We start from the raw sequence: 19,811 nt of genomic DNA, 5'->3' as shown, positions 1-19,811 counted from the left end.
TTCCGTCTGTAGTTGACCTTGTAGCCTGTCCACTATCCTTGAACATTTGAGGGAGTGTGAGCACATCACTATCTTCATCTGAGGCTTTAATGAATAGCCCTTGTTTTCGACTTCTGGATCATGTGTTTAAGAAACCACAAATCTGTCCATTTCAACCTTCTATTTACTGCTATTTGATTCAGTTATGTTGGGTGCAGTTGCTCCTCTTGGCCTCCAGAGACTTGCTCACTCTATCTCATATGAACTTTATGCACTTTTAATTGTCCAATATTCGGCTCTTGTGAATGTTTTCTTCTTCTTCAATCTATGAGAAGTGTGTCTCACATTCAGGGCTTATCCATCTGCCTCCCTTTGTGCCATGCGAGTATTCCTTAACATATTATCCTTGATCCTAGGCCCACATAGACTCATCTCTGTTTGCACACAGAGCTGTTCTCCAGCGTCTCCTGATTCTACAGCAACGGTCTGTGGCTGAGGTAGCTTGGTTGAATCTGACATGAACCAGTGTCCATTTTCCTATCATAGCCGCCCTAGCCACATTATGTATACCTTTATAGCAAGCTTCTAGATGTCTTTTCTGCCTTGTGTTACTGACTATTTACAGTTATTGGCCAATAAGTCACGTTATCTTCTTTTTATCCATGATTACTTTACCATTAGGTACATGTTTCTCTTGATGCTTCAGTTACATAGTTACTCTTATGTACTTTTATATCGTTTCAGCATAGGTCCATACATCTTCTATATGACATCACTCTACCCTCATCAGACTTCACTTAGCGCTCCATGATATCCATTGGTGTGTGCTGACATCCTTCTATGCGGCATCCTTCCACTTGCTCAGTGTGAGGGTACAATCTGTATGGATGTCTGAGTGCATAGCATCTCTCATACACTCGATGCGGTATAGGGACAACACAGGGGGTCCCATTTATTGCTTTTCTCGTGCTGTTCCAGTATGAAGGTGGTGAAGGGGCAGGAACTAGTGAGAACGCATCCACCTGCTCCTCTACAAACACTCCTTCCCCCTTCCCCCAACCCCAAAAGAAGATAGAGAACAAAAAAAATTAAAAATTGAGTCCCCCAAGCCAGGTCCCCAATACAAACATGCGTAAACCAAAGTGGGACTGACCAGCCAGACTTACACAGGCCTGACAGAGCCCTGCAGCCGATATTATGCAAAGATCAAAATCAACCCATAGTCTCATCTCAGGGGCAGATCAGCCACTATTAGCAACTTTGTGAATGCCAATTGCACCATTTACTTATACAAGTAGAGTGTCTGCTCACAAATAAATTGCAGGGAGCAGCCACTCGTTTCCATGTCTTCACAGGGAAGGAGTCACCCAAGAGCTCAGAGCCTCCTGCCAGGTCCATCACTCAGGAGCCTTGTCTTGCTTCTCATTACCTGTCGATTGTGGCCGGCCGCTGGGATGCCTACCCTTTCTCTGCCACCGAGTACGCAAGTCTGGATGGTCACGCTCATGTTTTCCCTCAGTGAAGGTGGAGCTCGGTGTTTCCAGGTCAGGGATGGCGTCAGGAATTAAAATATTGTGAAGGGCCAAGAAATGCCATGCCTCGGTGGGGATGTCAAACATATGCCATTTCTTATCCAGTTGAAAACATCATATCACTGGGAACTTCATGTAATACCGGTGTGTGGATCCCTTCAGAGCAGCAAATATTGGATTTAACTCCCTTCTACGCTTGCCTACTTTCACCGAGAAATCATTGAAAATGTGCACTTGCACACCATTACGCATGAGGATATTGTGTTGCCTATAGGCCTTTAATAGTGTTAGATTATGCTGAAAGTTCAGGAAGCGCACTGTGATGATTCTAAGATGCTCACACTTTGTTGGTTTTAGGATGGAAGCTCTGTAGGCACGGTCAATGATGAGCTCCCTAGGGTTCTCGAAGTGAAGCGCTGAATACCATAGCGAGTACAAGAAGCCGTCTAGGTCACCTGCTTCTGCCTCCTCAGGCACTAGAAACCAGCCAGACATTGTTACGGCGAGAGCGATTTTCTTGGTTATCCAGTTTTGCTCCCAGCCGTTGTATTTCTTTAATCGCTGCATCGAGCTCCATCACCATATCCCAGTGATCGTCCTCCACTGCACTAATGTGCTGTTCACTGTCTTCTTTTGGCTTGAACATTAAGGCGGCTATTTGTATCTTCCAGCTCCTTTGCCACATCCTGGACCACCAGATTTGTCTCCTGAGTGTGCTGGTTCAGTGTCTTAATTTCTGCAATAATCGCCAGAAATTGCACAGTGGTATCCATTCTGCTGTGACTACCGGCGGGGGTTGCTACACTGTGTGAGCGAGTCTGGTGCCTTCACGACGTGGCATGACCCGGCAATGGTGTGGACATATCCTGCCTCCGCCAAGAGGGACCATCCACTGACCCTTGTCCGGCTGAGTCTTGGATCGACGACGTCCACAGGAGCTGCTGAACCCCGTCAGACCCACAAAGGTGCAAGGCACTCAACCTTATTATTCACGGCTATGCACTTAACACCACTGGGGGAAGTGGATAAAACAAGAAACAGGAACAGATTCACTTGTGCCCACTGGATATCTATAGTGGAAGAGAAGACATAGAATAACATCTCTTGTTAAGAACATACACTCAGGAAGCTGAAATTCACGCAATAATTTTAATTGAGTTGCTACCTGTTCTCCCTTAGCTGATGGCATTGAGGGATGCTTAGACTATTTAGTGAATTTCTCCTTAGAAACCTTGAATATTATATCTTCCAAATTTGTCTACCTTCTCTTCTTGTGTTTCTCACATTCTTGACCTGAACTTGAATGATTGTTAATTGGTGCAGTTAATTATTAGCCCAGAATAAAGAAATATAGTTCCTTTTTCTTCCTTCATATGCAACCTTTCCTTTAAGTGTTAATTGTCCTCATCAGAAACAAAAGAGTTCAACTTTTTTGGTTTAAGAACCTCCCACCTTTCAGGAGATTGACAGTCAGTGACAGAAACTGTATTTTCATTTAACTGATGAATGTAGAAGCAATCAAAGTTGAAGTTTATTTTTATAAGAAAAACAAAAATCTTGGCAGAATGTTCACTTAGCTCAAGGACTTCTTCACTGCTTCTGTACACTTCAAACTTGGTCTGGGATTTGTTCTTCTGACTGGCCGCACTATAGGCCACAACTTGGGAGCTTCCTGGAACCTGACCACCTCAGCTGAATACAGGACAATGAAAGGCAACTAATGGAGTTTCCAACTGCCCTTGAGGAAAGCCCAGCCAATCGGATCACTGACTGAACCCTTCATTTTGGCTAGGGCTAGTGTCCACACTCTAAATGGAATTGCTAAGGACCAAACAGGAGAATGACAATAAACACACATAATTCTTACTCCCAATCATAACTTCCCTCATTTTTTAAATCAAATGAATCCCCAGCACCTCCCCAGGGTAACCCAGACAAAGCAACCCTGACAGCCCTACCTGACATCTGCAGGCACTCAGTTATTCCAAAAATATTAAGCGATGATCGTGGCAGTACTTTAGGAGTACACTTACAAAGGTTTCATAGTCTCCAGAGCGATAAGCAGGAAAGTAGGTGTTGAAGCCAGTGTGTGGCATTTGATGGCAGTGTGTGCATTTGCACGTATCTTCACCAACTTGCTCTGCAACAAAGCGGCCTGGTGTCCAGTGATCACATAGGGGGCTCTCCTGATGTCTTGCCATACAATTGGTGCCTGCCCCCAGGGTGCACTGAATCCACCATTTCCTCAACCCCCTGTCTCAGTTTGCTTCAAGGGGCACCATTCAGATGCCGTCTCTGTCCTCACACCATGCAGGGGCTCACGTCATGCATCTGGGGGGAAGAGCCATGTCAGCACTCACTGGGATCTCCTGGAAGCACAGGAGGCCCACCCTGCCATGCCCACGTTGCGGCGATCATCAAAGGCCATTGAGCAGTTAGAGTCTCCTACTCCAGGCGGTCACCCCTGCGGCAACAGGCAGACACCAGCAGCCGCCCGAGAGACAGGAAGCCAGATAAGGATAATTTTGGTTACCATCCGTGTCTCCTCCCGATTCCCCACCCGGGCACCATGTGTAGCCCCTGCAGCATCCTCTGGGCCCGCCACCATTCAATCCGTGCTCAGGAAGAACGCTGTGGGTGTCGCAGTCCTGCACAGAGCCGCTGGTCTTCCGTGTTCCATGTTCAAAGCCATATATCGGTCAGCTGACTGTCACTGCTCTGAGTCTGCTCCATGCGCCTCCCCCAAGCTACGAGGCCGTGAGCCCCCCGGACACAAGAGCTCTTGCCTTCTGACCTTGCACTCTACATGAAAACAGGCACCTCCGGGCCCCCACTTGCATGGGTGCACCCCCTGAGCAGAAAGCACACAAAGTTCCCATACGAAACTGGTGGCAGGTATGCAGACAGGGCATTAGTCGGCCTTAGTGGCTTCTTCTTCACAGAGCTTCACGCTGAAGTGGCCATCATGCTTGGGCTCTTGTGCGCCCCCTCCTGGCAGTGGATGATGTTCTACCGATTTTGTGAAACTTACATCGCAGGCTGTATTCGCAGCTGCGGAAAGGGACACATGGGCACCATGGTCACAAAATGGTTCCTGACTTCTTTTTTTGCCAACTCACAATTACTTGTCCTTTCGTGAGCCTTCTTCTGCCAATCTGGGTAGGTGGAGCTCCTGCTCATTCTTTTGTCTTTGCCGGGCTCTCTTGAGAAAGCACGTCCAGAGCTGCCAGTGTGTCTGGGAGGTCACCAAAATGTCTTCAGCTCTTTGTTCTCCAGTGCGTCTGCTTGGATCCAGTTCTGACAAGGTGCCTGATTTTCCCCTTTGGTCAGCCACCGCCCAAAGTTTGAATGTAGCATGCATGCTGATTGGCTGGGTTCCTGCATAAAAGGTGAGGGTCTTGATGCTGAATCTGGAGTTGACCACTAGAAGATCCATTCTAAAGAAGAAGAAAGAAGGACACCTGCAACCACCTCCAGCGACTGCTAAAGCCGACTGAGTGACTGCTGTAGCTCCAGCCGTTTCTTCTCTGTAACAGGAAAGATCCAGACCGGACGACTTCCTCCCTTGGACTAGTGGGCCTAACCAGTCTCGAGACCAGCTACAGTTTCAGCCATCCCACGATGAGCTGCTACCTTCTTGGCCTGGAATATTCAAATACTCTGGCACTTCTGCGGTGCATCATCTCGTCAAGCGTGGTTCTGGCTGCAAACCTGTGGGCATCTGTCTGGCACTACTCCATCCCAATTGTAGAAGTCCCCTAAACTGAGTCATGGACCGAGAGAAGGTAGAAAGTCTGCCAGGTGACAACCGTCGCTGCTACAAAGCCTGTATCGAGCCTCCACAACCAAGTGCCACAAAGATCATCTGCTGGGCATCGCTGTGACAAAGTCTGACCACCTACTCCTGCCAGAACTTCTTCCTCCAGCCACCAAGGCCAGATACACGAACAGAGCTGCTATCGTCTTACCTTGAAGACACGCCGGGGACCTCTCTGTTCTTCATTGAAGACGGTACTGTGTCACTCTTGGGTACTTACCTGGGTAATTTTTGTGCTGCTGTTCACTCCACCTGAGCTTTTTGAGTCACATTGGGTGCGGGGGGGGGGGACTCAACCGTGTTCTCCCGTGCCTAAAGACATCCATCCTAGAGGCAGAAAACCTTTGGGTGGCCTTCCTAGATCCCCGAACTCTTTGAATCCAATTTCATTGCATACTCGCTGTGAAAAACATCATCTGTGAATTTGACAACTTTGCCAGTGTCTGCCTTCCTTTGTTCTGCCACCCATGGGCCACTGGTCCCCCAGTGCCCCCATCTGACTTTTGAGACTCTCATTCGCCAGATAGGGTTGGACTTCTAAAGTTTCGGCATTCACAGGTTATTTAATTTACCAGTATTGCAATTTAGTAAATGGTGGTGGCTAAATGATTTGCTAACCCAAAGCTACTCTTGCTACTTACCTGTTTCTCATCTAAAGGTCTACTATTGAATTGAGCAATGCTACAGCAAATGTCCTACTACATATATGTGTGAAACTCCCCTTAGTTACCTGAATTGCATTTTGAGTTTAACATTGCCTAAGTGTATATAATACAAAATTCCACTTTTTTTTTCAACTACAGTGTGTAAGTGTTTCCTTGACTATAAGTGTACTCAAAGGTCTTTGTACTCAACTACAGCCCTCCTCCCTCCTAGACTAAGGGCCTCACTACGAGGAGGGCGGTAATGGGTTAACGGCGCCGGTAAAGGTGCTGGTGCCGTTAACTCTGTACTGCCCTATAATAGGTCCCCAGTGTCTTAAGTGGCACTACAAATCGAGCCGGGGCTCATCGAGGGGGCGTGGCCTAACAGCAGGGGTCCTGCTGACCCGTTAGGCCACGCCCCCTTGACGAGCCTCGGCTCAATGGGCTACTGGAACCCCTGCCAGGCAGCCTTTTGCAGATTAGCACCCTCTCCCCTATGTGGGAGAGGGTCCTAATCTCTGCATTTATTTTGTATAGGCTTGCCTGGCAGGGGACAGCGCCTCGCCTATTCAGCCTTAATGGTGGTGCTGCCCCTCGCCAGCTAGGGAGGGGCAGCGTCACCATTAAGGCTGAAAGGGTGAGGCCACTGGAAGCAGAGGCCTTTTTCTTAAAGACTGAAACTCCTGCGAATCCGCGGGAACTTCAATATTTAGAAAGCAAGGCCTCTGCTTCGAGCGGCCTCACGTTTTCTCCATAATGGTGGCGTTGGCCCACGTGCATCCCTTGATTAAAGGGATGCCTCGCAGGTGCGGCGCCACCATTACGGCTGAAAGGCATTTTTTTCTGAAGCCTGAAGCTCTCGCACACGAGCGAGAGCTTCAGGCTGTAGAAAAAAATGCCTTTTCGTGTAGTGGCCGGGGCTGCCAGGGGAGATTAGTGGGCCCACTTAAAGCCCTGGAGGTCCCCTAGCAGGACCCGCTCTGCACTTCTGGTTTTACCAGACGTCCTTTGCGGGTCCTGCGAGGAGACAAGCATGCTAACAACGGGCCCGTTTTTAGCATCATCCCCATTTCCATTGAGCCCTCTGGGGCTCAAATGGGAATGGGGATTCATTTTTACCCGGTCCATGGAATGGGCAATTACTGGGTCCGCCAAGGTCGTCATGACCCGGTAATAGCCCATTCCATGGACCCGGTAAAAATTAATTACCAGCGGCAGCCCTGCCCTGATTAAGGGCACGGCTACCGCCAGGGTCCTAATGAGGCCCTAAGTCTGGCTGCCTGACCATAGCTGGCAAGAATGAGTTGGCGAGAGTGCACAGCTTATTTGTATTGAATTCCTCTGTGGTCTTATTTACTTATGGCTTAAGTTTGCTAGTAATTAGTAGGGTGCAGCCCACTATTAAGTACCACCGTGTAGGGCACTAAAGTTAACTTAAAAAGAGAAAGACCTAGGCTAATTAGCCTTCGGTGTGGGCCGCACACCCTTACTACCCACTTCGGGTTAGACAGTTATCTTATATTGTTGTATTGATTTCGGTCAAACTGTAACTTTTTTCAAAATATTTTATTTAACCAAAAAATTTCTTGTTGTATCAAAAAATCATACTAATTGGTTCAACTCCACCAATTAGACTAGTGCTGAGGCTGGGGCAAACAATAACCCTCTGGCTAATGCATTCCGGAACAATTCCTTCTTCAGAGCCGGGTTATATATGCACTACTAAAGTATTTGCAATTCGGATGATACAAAACCATATCATATCATAAAACAATGAATGTTTGAAATATGTATTAGAAATATCCACAGGCACAGGGCTTTGGCTTGAAAATATTTATGTGACAATAAATCGAAGGGCTTTAGAGACTAATCCCTCAGACTAATCCCTCAGTGAGTCAACGCTAATGGAGGACATCTCTTGTGTGTAGTACTCGAATAATGTAGGTGTCTAGGAAACCAGCCACTCTCTGTGGGCCTCACTATAGGTTGGGCAGTGCAGTAAAAATGCAGCGGTAATAGCGTTACCGCAGCATTACTGCACCGCCCAATCCTGAGCTTGGGAGATTCACCTCCAGTTGAATGCGCCGACATTCCGCCCATTTTCGGAGCAATTTCAGTGGCGCAATTACCAGGGCAATAATTGTGACGAACATGCCTCATTGAGTCCTATGGACTAAAAAAGTGGGGACTTACACCGTCACTGCCACTTGTGACTGGCGCTAATACCGCTGGACCAAGTGGCGGTAACAGCATTTGCATTGGGCGGTATTACAGTAGATTTACCGCTGGGACACAGCTCAACTGATAGTGAGGCCCTTTGACTCTTATGCTCGGATTGAATTTATAGTTCCCCCGACGGAAAGCCTGGCTTTCACTCGGGCAGGCCTGGATGCACCCCCCTCACAGTCCCACACGGCGCATCCTCTTTCAGGAGTGGCTGAATGATATGGAGCTCAACAGATTCACCCCGCATCTCACCTAGCCCACAAAATCAATTGCATGTACCATTCCAAATGCAGTATCACATCATTGTTTTATTGGCATGCGAGGCGTGCATGACAGCATGGGAGTCCATGCTGCGAGATCTTCTTTTCTGTAGTTTTATGTTTATAAAATAAATAAAAGTAGGAATAAAATTGATTTATGTCTGTGTTTATGTGTGGAAATCAGCTACTCTTCTGTGCAATAGCATGCCCTTCACCCCAACCTCAGACTATAGAGCCTTGATGCACGATTTATGTGTACAAATCTGTAGAAATAGAAACAAGGGAGCATTACTGATGATACTGGTATGGGTGATGTGGCACCAGGTTGTTGTGTCTTTGGCAATCCGCTGAGCTGCTCCCTGATGATACTGGTATGGGTGATGTGGCACCAGGTTGTTGTGTCTTTGGCAATCCGCTGAGCTGCTCCCTGATGATACTGGTATGGGTGATGTGGCACCAGGTTGTTGTGTCTTTGGCAATCCTCTGAGCTGCTCCCTGATGATACCGGCATGTGCGATGTGGCACCAGGTTGTTGTGTCTTTGGCAATCCGCTGAGCTGCTCCCTGATGATACTGGTATGGGTGATGTGGCACCAGGTTGTTGTGTCTTTGGCAATCCTCTGAGCTGCTCCCTGATGATACCGGTATGTGCGATGTGGCACCAGGTTGTTGTGTCTTTGGCAATCCGCTGATCTGCTCCCTGATGATACTGGTATGGGTGATGTGGCGCCTGCTTGTTAGGTGTTGGGCGAGCTCCTGAGCTGCTCCCTGATGATACTGGTATGGATGATGTGGCGCCTGCTTGTTAGGTGTTGGGCGAGCTCCTGAGCTGCTCCCTGATGATACTGGTATGGGTGATGTGGCGCCTGCTTGTTAGGTGTTGGGTGAGCTCCTGAGCTGCTCCCTGATGATACTGGTAGGGATGAGGTGGCGCCTGCTTGTTAGGTGTTGGGCGAGCTCCTGAGCTTGATGATACTGGTATGGATGATGTGGCTCCTGCTTGTTAGGTGTTGGGCGAGCTCCTGAGCTGCTCCCTGATGATACTGGTATGGGTGATGTGGCGCCAGGTTGTTGGGTGTTGGGTGAGCTCCTGAGCTGCTCCCTGATGATACTGGTATGGGTGATGTGGCGCCAGGTTGTTGTGTCTTTGGCAATCCTCTGAGCTGCTCCCTGATGATACCGGTATGTGCGATGTGGCACCAGGTTGTTGTGTCTTTGGCAATCCGCTGAGCTGCTCCCTGATGATACTGGTATGGGTGATGTGGCGCCTGCTTGTTAGGTGTTGGGCGAGCTCCTGAGCTGCTCCCTGATGATACCGGTATGTGTGATGTGGCACCAGGTTGTTGTGTCTTTGGCAATCCTCTGAGCTGCTCCCTGATGATACTGGTATGGGTGATGTGGTGCCTGCTTGTTGTGTCTTTGGCAATCCACTGAGCTGCTCCCTGATGATACTGGTATGTGTAATGTGGCACCAGCTTGTTGTGTCTTTGGCAATCCGCTGAGCTGCTCCCTGATGATACTGGTATGGGTGATGTGGCGCCTGCTTGTTAGGTGTTGGGTGAGCTCCTGAGCTGCTCCCTGATGAAACCAGTATGTGTGATGTGGCACCAGCTTGTTGTGTCTTTGGCAATCCGCTGAGCTGCTCCCCGATGATACTGGTATAGGTGATGTGGCGCCTGCTTGTTAGGTGTTGGGCGAGCTCCTGAGCTGCTCCCTGATGATACTGGAATGGGTGATGTGGCGCCTGCTTTTTAGGTGTTGGGAGAGCTCCTGAGCTGCTCCCTGATGATACTGGTATGGGTGATGTGGCGCCTGCTTGTTAGGTGTTGGGTGAGCTCCTGAGCTGCTCCCTGATGAAACCGGTATGTGTGATGTGGCACCAGCTTGTTGTGTCTTTGGCAATCCGCTGAGCTGCTCCCTGATGATACTGGTATAGGTGATGTGGCGCCTGATTGTTAGGTGTTGGGCGAGCTCCTCAGCTGCTCCCTGATGATACTGGTATGGGTGATGTGGCGCCTGCTTTTTAGGTGTTGAGAGAGCTCCTGAGCTGCTCCCTGATGATACTGGTATGGGTGATGTGGCGCCTGCTTGTTAGGTGTTGGGCGAGCTCCTGAGCTGCTCCCTGATGATACTGGTATGGGTGATGTGGCGCCTGCTTGTTAGGTGTTGGGCGAGCTCCTGAGCTGCTCCCTGATGATACTGGTATGGGTGATGTGGCGCCAGCTTGTTAGGTGTTGGGCGAGCTCCTGAGCTGCTCCCTGATGATACCGGTATGTGTGATGTGGCACCAGCTTGTTGTGTCTTTGGCAATCCGCTGAGCTTCTCCCTGATGATACTGGTATGGGTGATGTGGCGCCTGCTTGTTAGGTGTTGGGCGAGCTCCTGAGCTGCTCCCTGATGATACTGGTATGGGTGATGTGGTGCCTGCTTGTTAGGTGTTGGGCGAGCTCCTGAGCTGCTCCATGATGATACCGGTATGTGTGATGTGGCACCAGCTTGTTGTGTCTTTGGCAATCCGCTGAGCTGCTCCCTGATGATACTGGTATGGGTGCTGTGGCGCCTGCTTGTTAGGTGTTGAGCGAGCTCCTGAGCTGCTCCCTGATGATACTGGTATGGGTGATGTGGCGCCTGCTTGTTAGGTGTTGGGCGAGCTCCTGAGCTGCTCCCTGATAATACTGGTATGTGTGATGTGGCACCAGCTTGTTGTGTCTTTGGCAATCCGCTGAGCTGCTCCCTGATGATACTGGCATGGGTGATGTGGCGCCTGCTTGTTAGGTGTTGGGCGAGCTCCTGAGCTGGTCCCTGATTATACTGGTATGGGTGATGTGGCGCCTCCTTGTTAGGTGTTGGGAGAGCTCCTGAGCTGCTCCCTGATGTTACTGGTATGGGTGAAGTTGCACCTGCTTGTTAGGAGTTGGGAGAGCTCCTGACCTGCTCCCTGATACTGGTATGGGTGATGTGGCACCTGCTTGTTAGGTGTTGGGCGAGCTCCTGAGCTGCTCCCTGATGATACCGGTATGTGTGATGTGGCACCAGCTTGTGTCTTTGGCAATCCTCTGAGCTGCTCCCTGATGATACTGGTATGGGTGCTGTGGCGCCTGCTTGTTAGGTGTTGGACGAGCTCCTGAGCTGCTCCCTGATTATACCGGTATGTGTGATGTGGCACCAGCTTGTTGTGTCTTTGGCAATCCTCTGAGCTGCTCCCTGATGATACTGGTATGGGTGATGTGGCGCCTGCTTGTTAGGTGTTGGACGAGCTCCTGAGCTGCTCCCTGATGATACCGGTATGTGTGATGTGGCACCAGCTTGTTGTGTCTTTGGCAATCCGCTGAGCTGCTCCCTGATGATACTGGTATGGGTGATGTGGCGCCTGCTTGTTAGGTGTTGGGAGAGCTCCTGAGCTGCTCCCTGATGATACTGGTATGGGTGATGTGGCACCTACTTGTTAGGTGTTGGGAGATCTCCTGAGCTGCTCCCTGATGATACTGTTATTTGTGATGTGGGACCTGCGTGTTGGGTCTTTGGCAATCCGTTGTCGAGGTCCACCCAGATGAAACTGGTATGGGTGATGTGGTGCCTGCTTGTTAGGTGTTGGGAGAGCTCCTGAGCCGAGCCAGGAAGATTCTGTTATATGTGATCTGGTGCTTGGTTGCTAAGTGTTGAAATATTCCCTTCGAGCAGATCACTGGTGTTACTAACCACCACGTTTATTTCTCTGCCATGCATACAAATCTGGGCACATCCCACTGCCATGTTAGCCTGGGTTTGATGGCATTTTCCAGCCTGTTTCCAGTCTTGAAACCAGGATTAGTGATAGAGTTTTAGCAGCAGTGCTAGGGTGCTAAGAGTCCATGGGATTATTGGGTTGTGAGGAAAGGGTGAAGGATGCTTGAGACAGAATAGGAAAGGTGAGGAGTCAGCGGGACAGTGGGTTTCAAACACAGAGAAGTTGAGGGTCAACTCTGTAAAGGCCCAAGAGGATGATGGGAGAGGCAATTAGGGTTAAGGGCCCCAATTGAGTGAGAGATTAGCAGAGGGAAGAGCGAGCGAGAGGGACAAATGTGTGAAGTAGTTGACTTCTAGGGGGCCCGTAGGCATTGGAGCAAATGGCCAGAAGGAAGGTGGATAGAGGGACGGTTCAGCAGGATATGGAGGTATGGGCGAGGACAGATGTCTATGGGGGACTCAGCCATTAGAAGAATGACATATTTCCTTCTGTTTCTAGACTCCCACTGGTCCAGACGGCATCCTTTGAGTTCCTGATTCCTTCGATGATCCTCAGCCGACATATTTCAATGGCACCGGCGACAGGCGGGAATGGTAAGTCGTGTGTGAGTGATTCCTGAAGGTGGCATCGAGGCTACATCTGTGCCCAAATAAGCTGAGCAGCACATCCAGCATTGCCTCCAGTGTATATTATTGGGCTACTGAGATGTGAATCCCCACAGGGCTTTTATAGAATCATAATTGGTGACCCAGCGCACCAGGAGGGGCAAAGGTTTCCACGGGTCTGGCATGAGTCAATGGCACTAGGAGGGAAAGGCGCCCACCTAAGAACACACAGACTACCCACAGTAAATGTGGGTGGACCAGGCCATAGCAGGGTAGGTTCAGGTGAAATGTTTCACCAATTTGTTTTGCTAGTAGCACTTTTCTCCTCATGGGAATTCCTATGGTAGCATTGCAGTTTAGCATGGATACCTGCCCTAGTGAGGACACAATTATAAAATACAAAAAGTCATGTTTGGTTAAACAATGAAAGAATACAATAGTTTTCACTACCTCCCCTGTAACTGGTGAAAAGAAACCAGTGCTGCTTCCTCATCAGAGTTCCTTGGGTTTAAAATCAGGCCCTTCTGAGGGTCTCCATGCCACCACGGTGTAGAGTCTGTGAAGACCGCAGGTAAGTGGTTCTGGGCCCATGCTTTTGGAATGCGCTTCCTCCAGACGTAATGACCTACCTGTCCACTTGGAGTTTCAGGGAGGCTTTTAAATCTTGGGGTTTTAGGGGTAATGATGTATTGGTGATTTTTCACTGGGTGAGAAAGTGGATCATGATTAAACAGGTTTTAGATACATTGATATTTTGATGTTAGCCCACATCGTTGTCTTGTATATCCCTTAGTTATTGTTGTTGCAATTTTTATGTTTTGTCACACTGATATTTTGTACTCAATGTATCGAAAGCCAAATTGGCTGATTAATACTAGAAATGAAGAAAGAAAATTGATGTTCTATGAAATTCAGGGTTTCACAGTTAGAACTGGTGTTTTAGAGTTTGCGTAGCATTCCTTTGCTATTGGGCGGCTAGAGGCAAGTTGGGTTACCTTTTCTGGTCTCTTACTCTGCATTACCACGATTAAACTCAATTAAAAACAACGAAGGCATGACATGAGAGACATCCTTATTGTCCAGTAGCTGGAAATAAACACAGGCTTTACAAAGCAAAAGCAGAGCAGAAAGGAACATTTATTGTTGAATCCCTCCCATATGCTCTTAGTACTTCTTAGACCTTTTAATTTGCTCTTCTTTTTGCTACATGGTGATAATAATTTATGGACTATAGAAGTTAATTTTGTTGTTGTGGTTGGAGTAAAACAAGAGGTCTTTCAAATCGTATCCATCGTTATAGGGCAGATTTCGCATGCAGTAGGTATGATATGCAGTATTATGAAATTCTGCATGCTGTAAATACTGCTTGATTTTGGGCCGCAATAATGGCCATCTTTTTTACCTCAGTCAACAATGTGGAGGGAAAATGGTTTCCTCCCTCTCCTCCAGTTAGGCACACTTGTGTTCTGTGAGTGAAAGGATCCACCAGCCCCTTCCTTCTGGACAAAAAGCTGTGGGGTTGTCACAAAGGGGCGAGAATGTGAGTATCCCGAATACTGGCCTTCTGGTCCTCTTCCCGCATGGGTATCCGCGGTGTGCAGAATGAGCCAATGATGTAGAGTTTTGAGGGCCGTACAGGCTAGAAATGGTATTCCAGCTCTAGTTCATATCGCGAGGCCCTCTATGAAGGCTAATGAGGTTACCGGCCGGTGAAGCCCTCAAAGCCATGCATTTTTAACATTAGCACCCTTGCCTAAATAGTGGGGTTCTAATAGGTACCTTTTTTATAGGGAAAAAGTCTTTGCGCTGCCCACCAATGCCATATTCCTAACAACAACAAAAAAGAAACAAACTACAAACAAGATGGCAACCAGGCAAATAGTAAACAGGGCTCCCATGATAGTCCCTTTCTATATCCCTAGCAGTAGTCTGAGGATATTGGTTCCTTTAAGCGCACATATGGCACGGTAAGTGGGACACGGTGCAGGTGGCATTGGGCTGCGTGGTGTAGAACTCGAGAGGCTTTGAGAGGATTCTAAGGGGCCTGCAGCCAAGAAAATGACAGAGTGTGGGAGAGGTGCCAGCATTCCTGTTCAGCCGGTGCCTCCACCCTGGGCGCTAAGGGTCATTACTGACTCTTCTGTGCAGGATTTCTTCGGTAGAGCAGCAGAGTACTGTCAGGTGCATGCTGGTCCATAGAGCACGAGGCCTGGTGCAACGACGTCCTTTCATCGCGGGATGTTTTTTCATGTGTTTTTTTTACCGCGAATTCTTTTCCAAAAGAAACCATCAAATTTGTTAGGGGAGGGGTTAGTAAATGATAGATATGCGGTGTGGGTGTTTGGGAATAAATACAAATTAAAAACAATGAGGGGGTTGGGAAGGGAACCCCCCAAAAAGAATTGAAAAAAAATTCGATGGGTTTTTTCGTTAAAAACCCACGAAAAAACACCCCGCGATGAAATGACATGGAACCGGTTCGACAGGTTGCTGTCAGCTGGTTTTGTGGGCCAGTGTAGGCCAAGTTGATTACTTTGCACTGCACAGCTGGGAATTTTAACTATTGGTACTGTCTCAATGTGCTTTAAAATGCACCAGGTGCTGCAAGTCTGTCCCAAAAATGCTCCCACAGTTACTACTCAAACAGTCATGGATTACCTCGAACACTGGGCACTAGCAGGTCGGCTCCAAATAAAGACACACAGGCAGGTCTCCAGTCACCTCTCTTTAATCATTCCCTTAAAGGATCTTCCCATTTCCTCCCGTCACCCGTCCTATTCCCTCTTCTTTCCACGTGCCCCTCTCTCCTGTTAAGGTCGTCCTGCAGTTAAGGACGTCCAGATCCCTTATCCATCTACAACAGGGTCCATTTTCATTTTGGAGCCCGACCTACTTTTTATCCCAGTCAGACTCTTATCACTCTGGATGGAAATACCACATGTTAAGTGCAGAACGCGGAACTAAGCTTGAGTTTGACCTGGCACCATTCCATAAGCAGCACACAGAATGCAAACTACATTTGCTCCATGTTTGCCTCAGCCAGTGGTGCCATTTCATCAAATGTATTAGGGTTGCAAGAATGACATCCCACTTCCTTAGACCCCATCATGTCATCAGTGTGATGGTGGCACCGGCAAGGCCTTGTGCACTGGACGCACACACTTGGTAACTGTGTTCTAGGCGCTGACCCGATTTGGCGGGCAGTGCACCCTTTCATTTTCACACCGCTTGATGACGTTCCTCGTTATGATGTTTCGACCACCTTTCCTCTACACCACATCCCTCCCCAACTTGCATAAGGAAACACACACTGATAGCTTGCATAGTAAGTCAAACATAACCCTTATTATGGCGTTCAGCTCACAGTTCATTGTTAGATGCCGTGCGGAACAAAACCCCTCAGCTCGTGGATGGCTGCGGCTTCTCCCTCAGCAAATACTTGGACCTGCTTTAGCGGGGGGTTCTCGGAGGGACCTCCAGGGCTTCTGGTCACCTCTGGCAGGATTCTGGGGGAACCTGGCTCAATTTCAGACGATTGGCCATAGTCTCACAATCTCTGTGGTCGGTTATTCTTCTCGGTGTCTCGGGAGGGCTCTCCTGTCTCAGCGCCGGCTCACTGACTGGTGAGGGGGCTTCTTTCCACAGGGTGGAGGGCACTCTTCAGAAGTGCGACACGTTCCTTGTCACTGTCTCAAGGTCTCTCCTTGCTGTCCCTATTCCAGGGTCACTGTCTGTGATAATCCAGGGTGTTGGCTCATAGGACAGGGTCAGTTTTTTCAGGGGTGACTGGTTCTTAACCAATACCATGTCCACTGGGGTCAGGTTGCTGAGGAGAGCCCGACAAGCCCTGCTCTCTTTGTCGTTCCCGGCTTGTCTGCTCTTTGAAAGCCACTCATTATCTGCAGCCGATGTTGTCCATCTGGCGTTCACGGGTAGCGCCACTTGTATGGGAGTTCTGAACATGAGTTCTGCAGGGCATTCGTGGGTCGAGGAGTGGGGCGTCTGACGATAGGCTCAGGGGAACCTGTACACCTCGGGCAGTCATGGGACTTGTTGGTCTTTTGCAATGAGGATCACTTTGTTCGGCGACACCATGAAACGCTTGGCTTCTCCATTAGCTCGGGGCCAGCAGGGGGTAATTCTGTGGTGTTGTATGTTCAAGTTGTCTAGAAATCCCTGTAGAGCTTGCCCCTTGAAACGTTGTCGCTCTTGATCTTTGTTTGGTATGCCGTGCACAACGAACATCTTTTTGCGCGCAGTGATGACTGATGGGGCATCGGTGGACCTTACTGGCTCGACCTCGGGATACCTAGTAGGTATGCTTCGTTAGACACCATGCAGAAGTCTATGCTGATTGCGTCCCACCTCTGTTGGCTGCGTGAGGGACTCACAATCGGCTCTGGTGGCCCTTCTCATTGGGTCGCTTTAAATGCTGCACAGGATCCCACAAGAGCTATAACCTTCTGCTGCATGTTCGTTATCCACACCCGTGATTTCAAGAATGCCTGCATTTTGATGATGCCTTGATGGGCTTTGGGATTCAGCTCTCACGCTGCGCTTCCAAAGGTTGTTTCCCTGGGCAGACCTCAGCATCTCAGCATGCCTCTTCACCACGGTTCTCTGCTGCTTCTCTTGGCCTCTCTGATGCTTCGACTACGGCTCCGCTTCCATCTTCTTTTCCACACCTTGAATTGCGCTCCTTTTATACACCTGCAGCCCTTTGACAGGCTGCAGGTGTGAATGTTCAATTAGTCCTGCCTCACCACAGTTAAAGGGACATGCCTGACCCTTACAACAGTCAGCAGGCATCTTCCTCGTCTGAGTTACAGAGTGGTAAAAGAGCATAGTCTTCATTGGTATTAGTTGCTTCTTCTTCATCCCAGTACTGTCAATTGTCATTTGTGAAGGAATAAGGGGAACTGACTCACAGTAACCCATGAAGGTTGGGGAAGGGGTTGGGTTGGTTGTCACTAGTGAAAGGGGGATACAATTTCTCACCCAAGGGCACCCCACTCCCATTTCTCTATGATCCCCCACCTAGCTGATCCTCCCTCGCTTCTCCGCCCCCAGGGTGGGGTTCCAACAGCAATTGCCTTTCCCAGGCCACCTGCGCAGAGGATCCCAGGGTTTTAGGATTGAAAATACCCACAGGCTTCTCACAGTCGTCAGCCAGGTAGTCTGCTTACGGCACGGTAGAGCACTTCACTATTGAAGGGTTGGAGCTGGAGCATCCATCGTTCAAGTCTTGCTGGCGGGTGCGGGGCAGGGCCCTTGAAGAATACACTGCTGCATGGTGTCTCAGGAGGTACACTTGAAAATGTTGGCAGGCCGACAGGATGGCACTCACCTCCCGGTCGATGTTCGCATAGTTCTGTTCCGTTCTGATCAGCGCCCGGTTGGCAAAGGTGATGGGGTGTGTGGTTCCTTCCTGGTCTATTTGAGTGAGGACAGCTCCTAGTCCCACTGGACTAGCGTCCACCAATAGCCTGGTCTTCCAGGCAGTGTTGATAAACGTCATTGTGGTGTTGGTTGTAAGAGAGGCCTTAATTCACTCGAATGCTGCAATGTTCTCTTGTCCCCATGTCCAAGGCGCATCCTTCCTGGGCAGTTCTCAGAGCTGGGCCGCGACCGTCGCCAGGTCAGGTATAAACCGGCTGCAGTAAGTAGCCATCCCCATAAAACTCCGGACCTTCGTTGCAGTAGTTGGCAGCTTGACATTCTTGATATCCGCAACTTTGGTTGGGTCAGAGGAGGCCCCATTTGTGTTGAATACATAGCCATGAAATGACAACTCTGGTTTGCCAAACTCACGTTTTCTCAGCGTGCAAGGTCAATCCGGACTCTTCTAGTCATTTCAGCACTGTGGCCAGGCATGTGTTGTGTTCGTCCTCCGAGGTTCTGTACACTAGGATGTCATTACTGACATTCGTGGCACCAGGTAGGTCCTGCAGTACCTTGAGGAACTCATTTTGAAAGACCCCGGCCACTGATGAAATGGCGAAGTTGAGCCTACTGTACCTTCGGAGACAGAGGTGTGAGGAGACTGTCGTTATATATCTTGACTCCTTGGCTAACCTGATCTGGTGGTAGCCGGACCAAAGGTCCAGTTTGCCGAACACTGTGGCTCCAGTTAAATTGACAATCAGCTTGTCTATGGTGGCAGTTATATGTCGCTCACATCCAATTGCTTGGTTTGGGAGCCTCATGTCGATACATATTCATACAGCGTTATGTTGTTTTGGTTTCTTATTGAGAACCATTGGGGACACCCAGGGGGTGGGTCTTGATGTTTTCTCAATGATATTCAAGTCTTCCAGTTTCTGGAGCTCTGTTTCCATGGTTCCACACATGTGAAAGGGGACCCTTCTGTGCCGTACTGGTTTTGGCTTCACGGTGGGGTCGATGTGGAGTGTGACCGTTTGGTTCTTCAGACAACTGATCCGTTTGAATAGGTTTGAGTGTTCTGCTAGCAGTACATCGATGGCTGATTGTTGTTGCTGAAACGCGAAGTGAATTAGCTTTCATTTTTCTGCTGTTCAGCAGCTTATCAATGTCTCGATGCCTGCATCCACGACATAGATTCTGGTTTGGCATGCTTCACCGTTGTATGCAATGTCAGATTTGATCGACCCGTTTACAGCGAGAGGATTTTTGCTGCCATACACATAGAGCCAGACGGTCTTGTGTTGTAGTGGGGGGCTACTTAGCACTGTCTTGAACTTGCTCAGGGGCCTGACGTTCACAGTGGCCCCAGTGTCAAGGACCATTCTTGTTGGTGTGCTGTTCACTAGCACCATGCATGTGGACCTGTGTTTTGTGTTCATGGTGCCTTTGGGTGATGCCACTGCCGATATCAGGTGCACCCACACATTCTGTCTCCTCCGGTGTTTGGTGCGACATTCTGGAGACGACTCATCCTCCGACCGTTCACTGAAATTGCTGGCGCACTCGCTGGTGCTTTGATCACGCCCAACCATTCTCGCTTTTCCTCTGTGATTTGCCTGGTAGCTTGCTTTCGGCTT

General features: G+C 49.1%; 1 protein-coding gene across 2 annotated transcripts in view; it reads left to right on the top strand.

Annotated features, from left to right (window-relative positions):
- SLC23A3 (solute carrier family 23 member 3) overlaps positions 1-19,811 on the top strand; it is a 206,022-nt gene that overhangs the window by 70,894 nt on the left and 115,317 nt on the right. For both annotated transcript variants that reach the window (XM_069616868.1, XM_069616867.1), the window contains exon 3: positions 12,683-12,777. In XM_069616868.1, coding sequence (XP_069472969.1) covers positions 12,683-12,777 — 95 coding nt within the window. The remainder of the gene's footprint in view (positions 1-12,682; positions 12,778-19,811) is intronic.

This window comes from Ambystoma mexicanum, chromosome 9 (assembly GCF_040938575.1).
Source record: "Ambystoma mexicanum isolate Mex_15411 chromosome 9, UKY_AmexF1_1, whole genome shotgun sequence".
NCBI lineage: Eukaryota > Metazoa > Chordata > Amphibia > Caudata > Ambystomatidae > Ambystoma > Ambystoma mexicanum.
The sequence above is the reverse complement of the archived record's forward strand: the minus strand, read 5'-3'. Positions and strand labels throughout refer to the sequence as shown.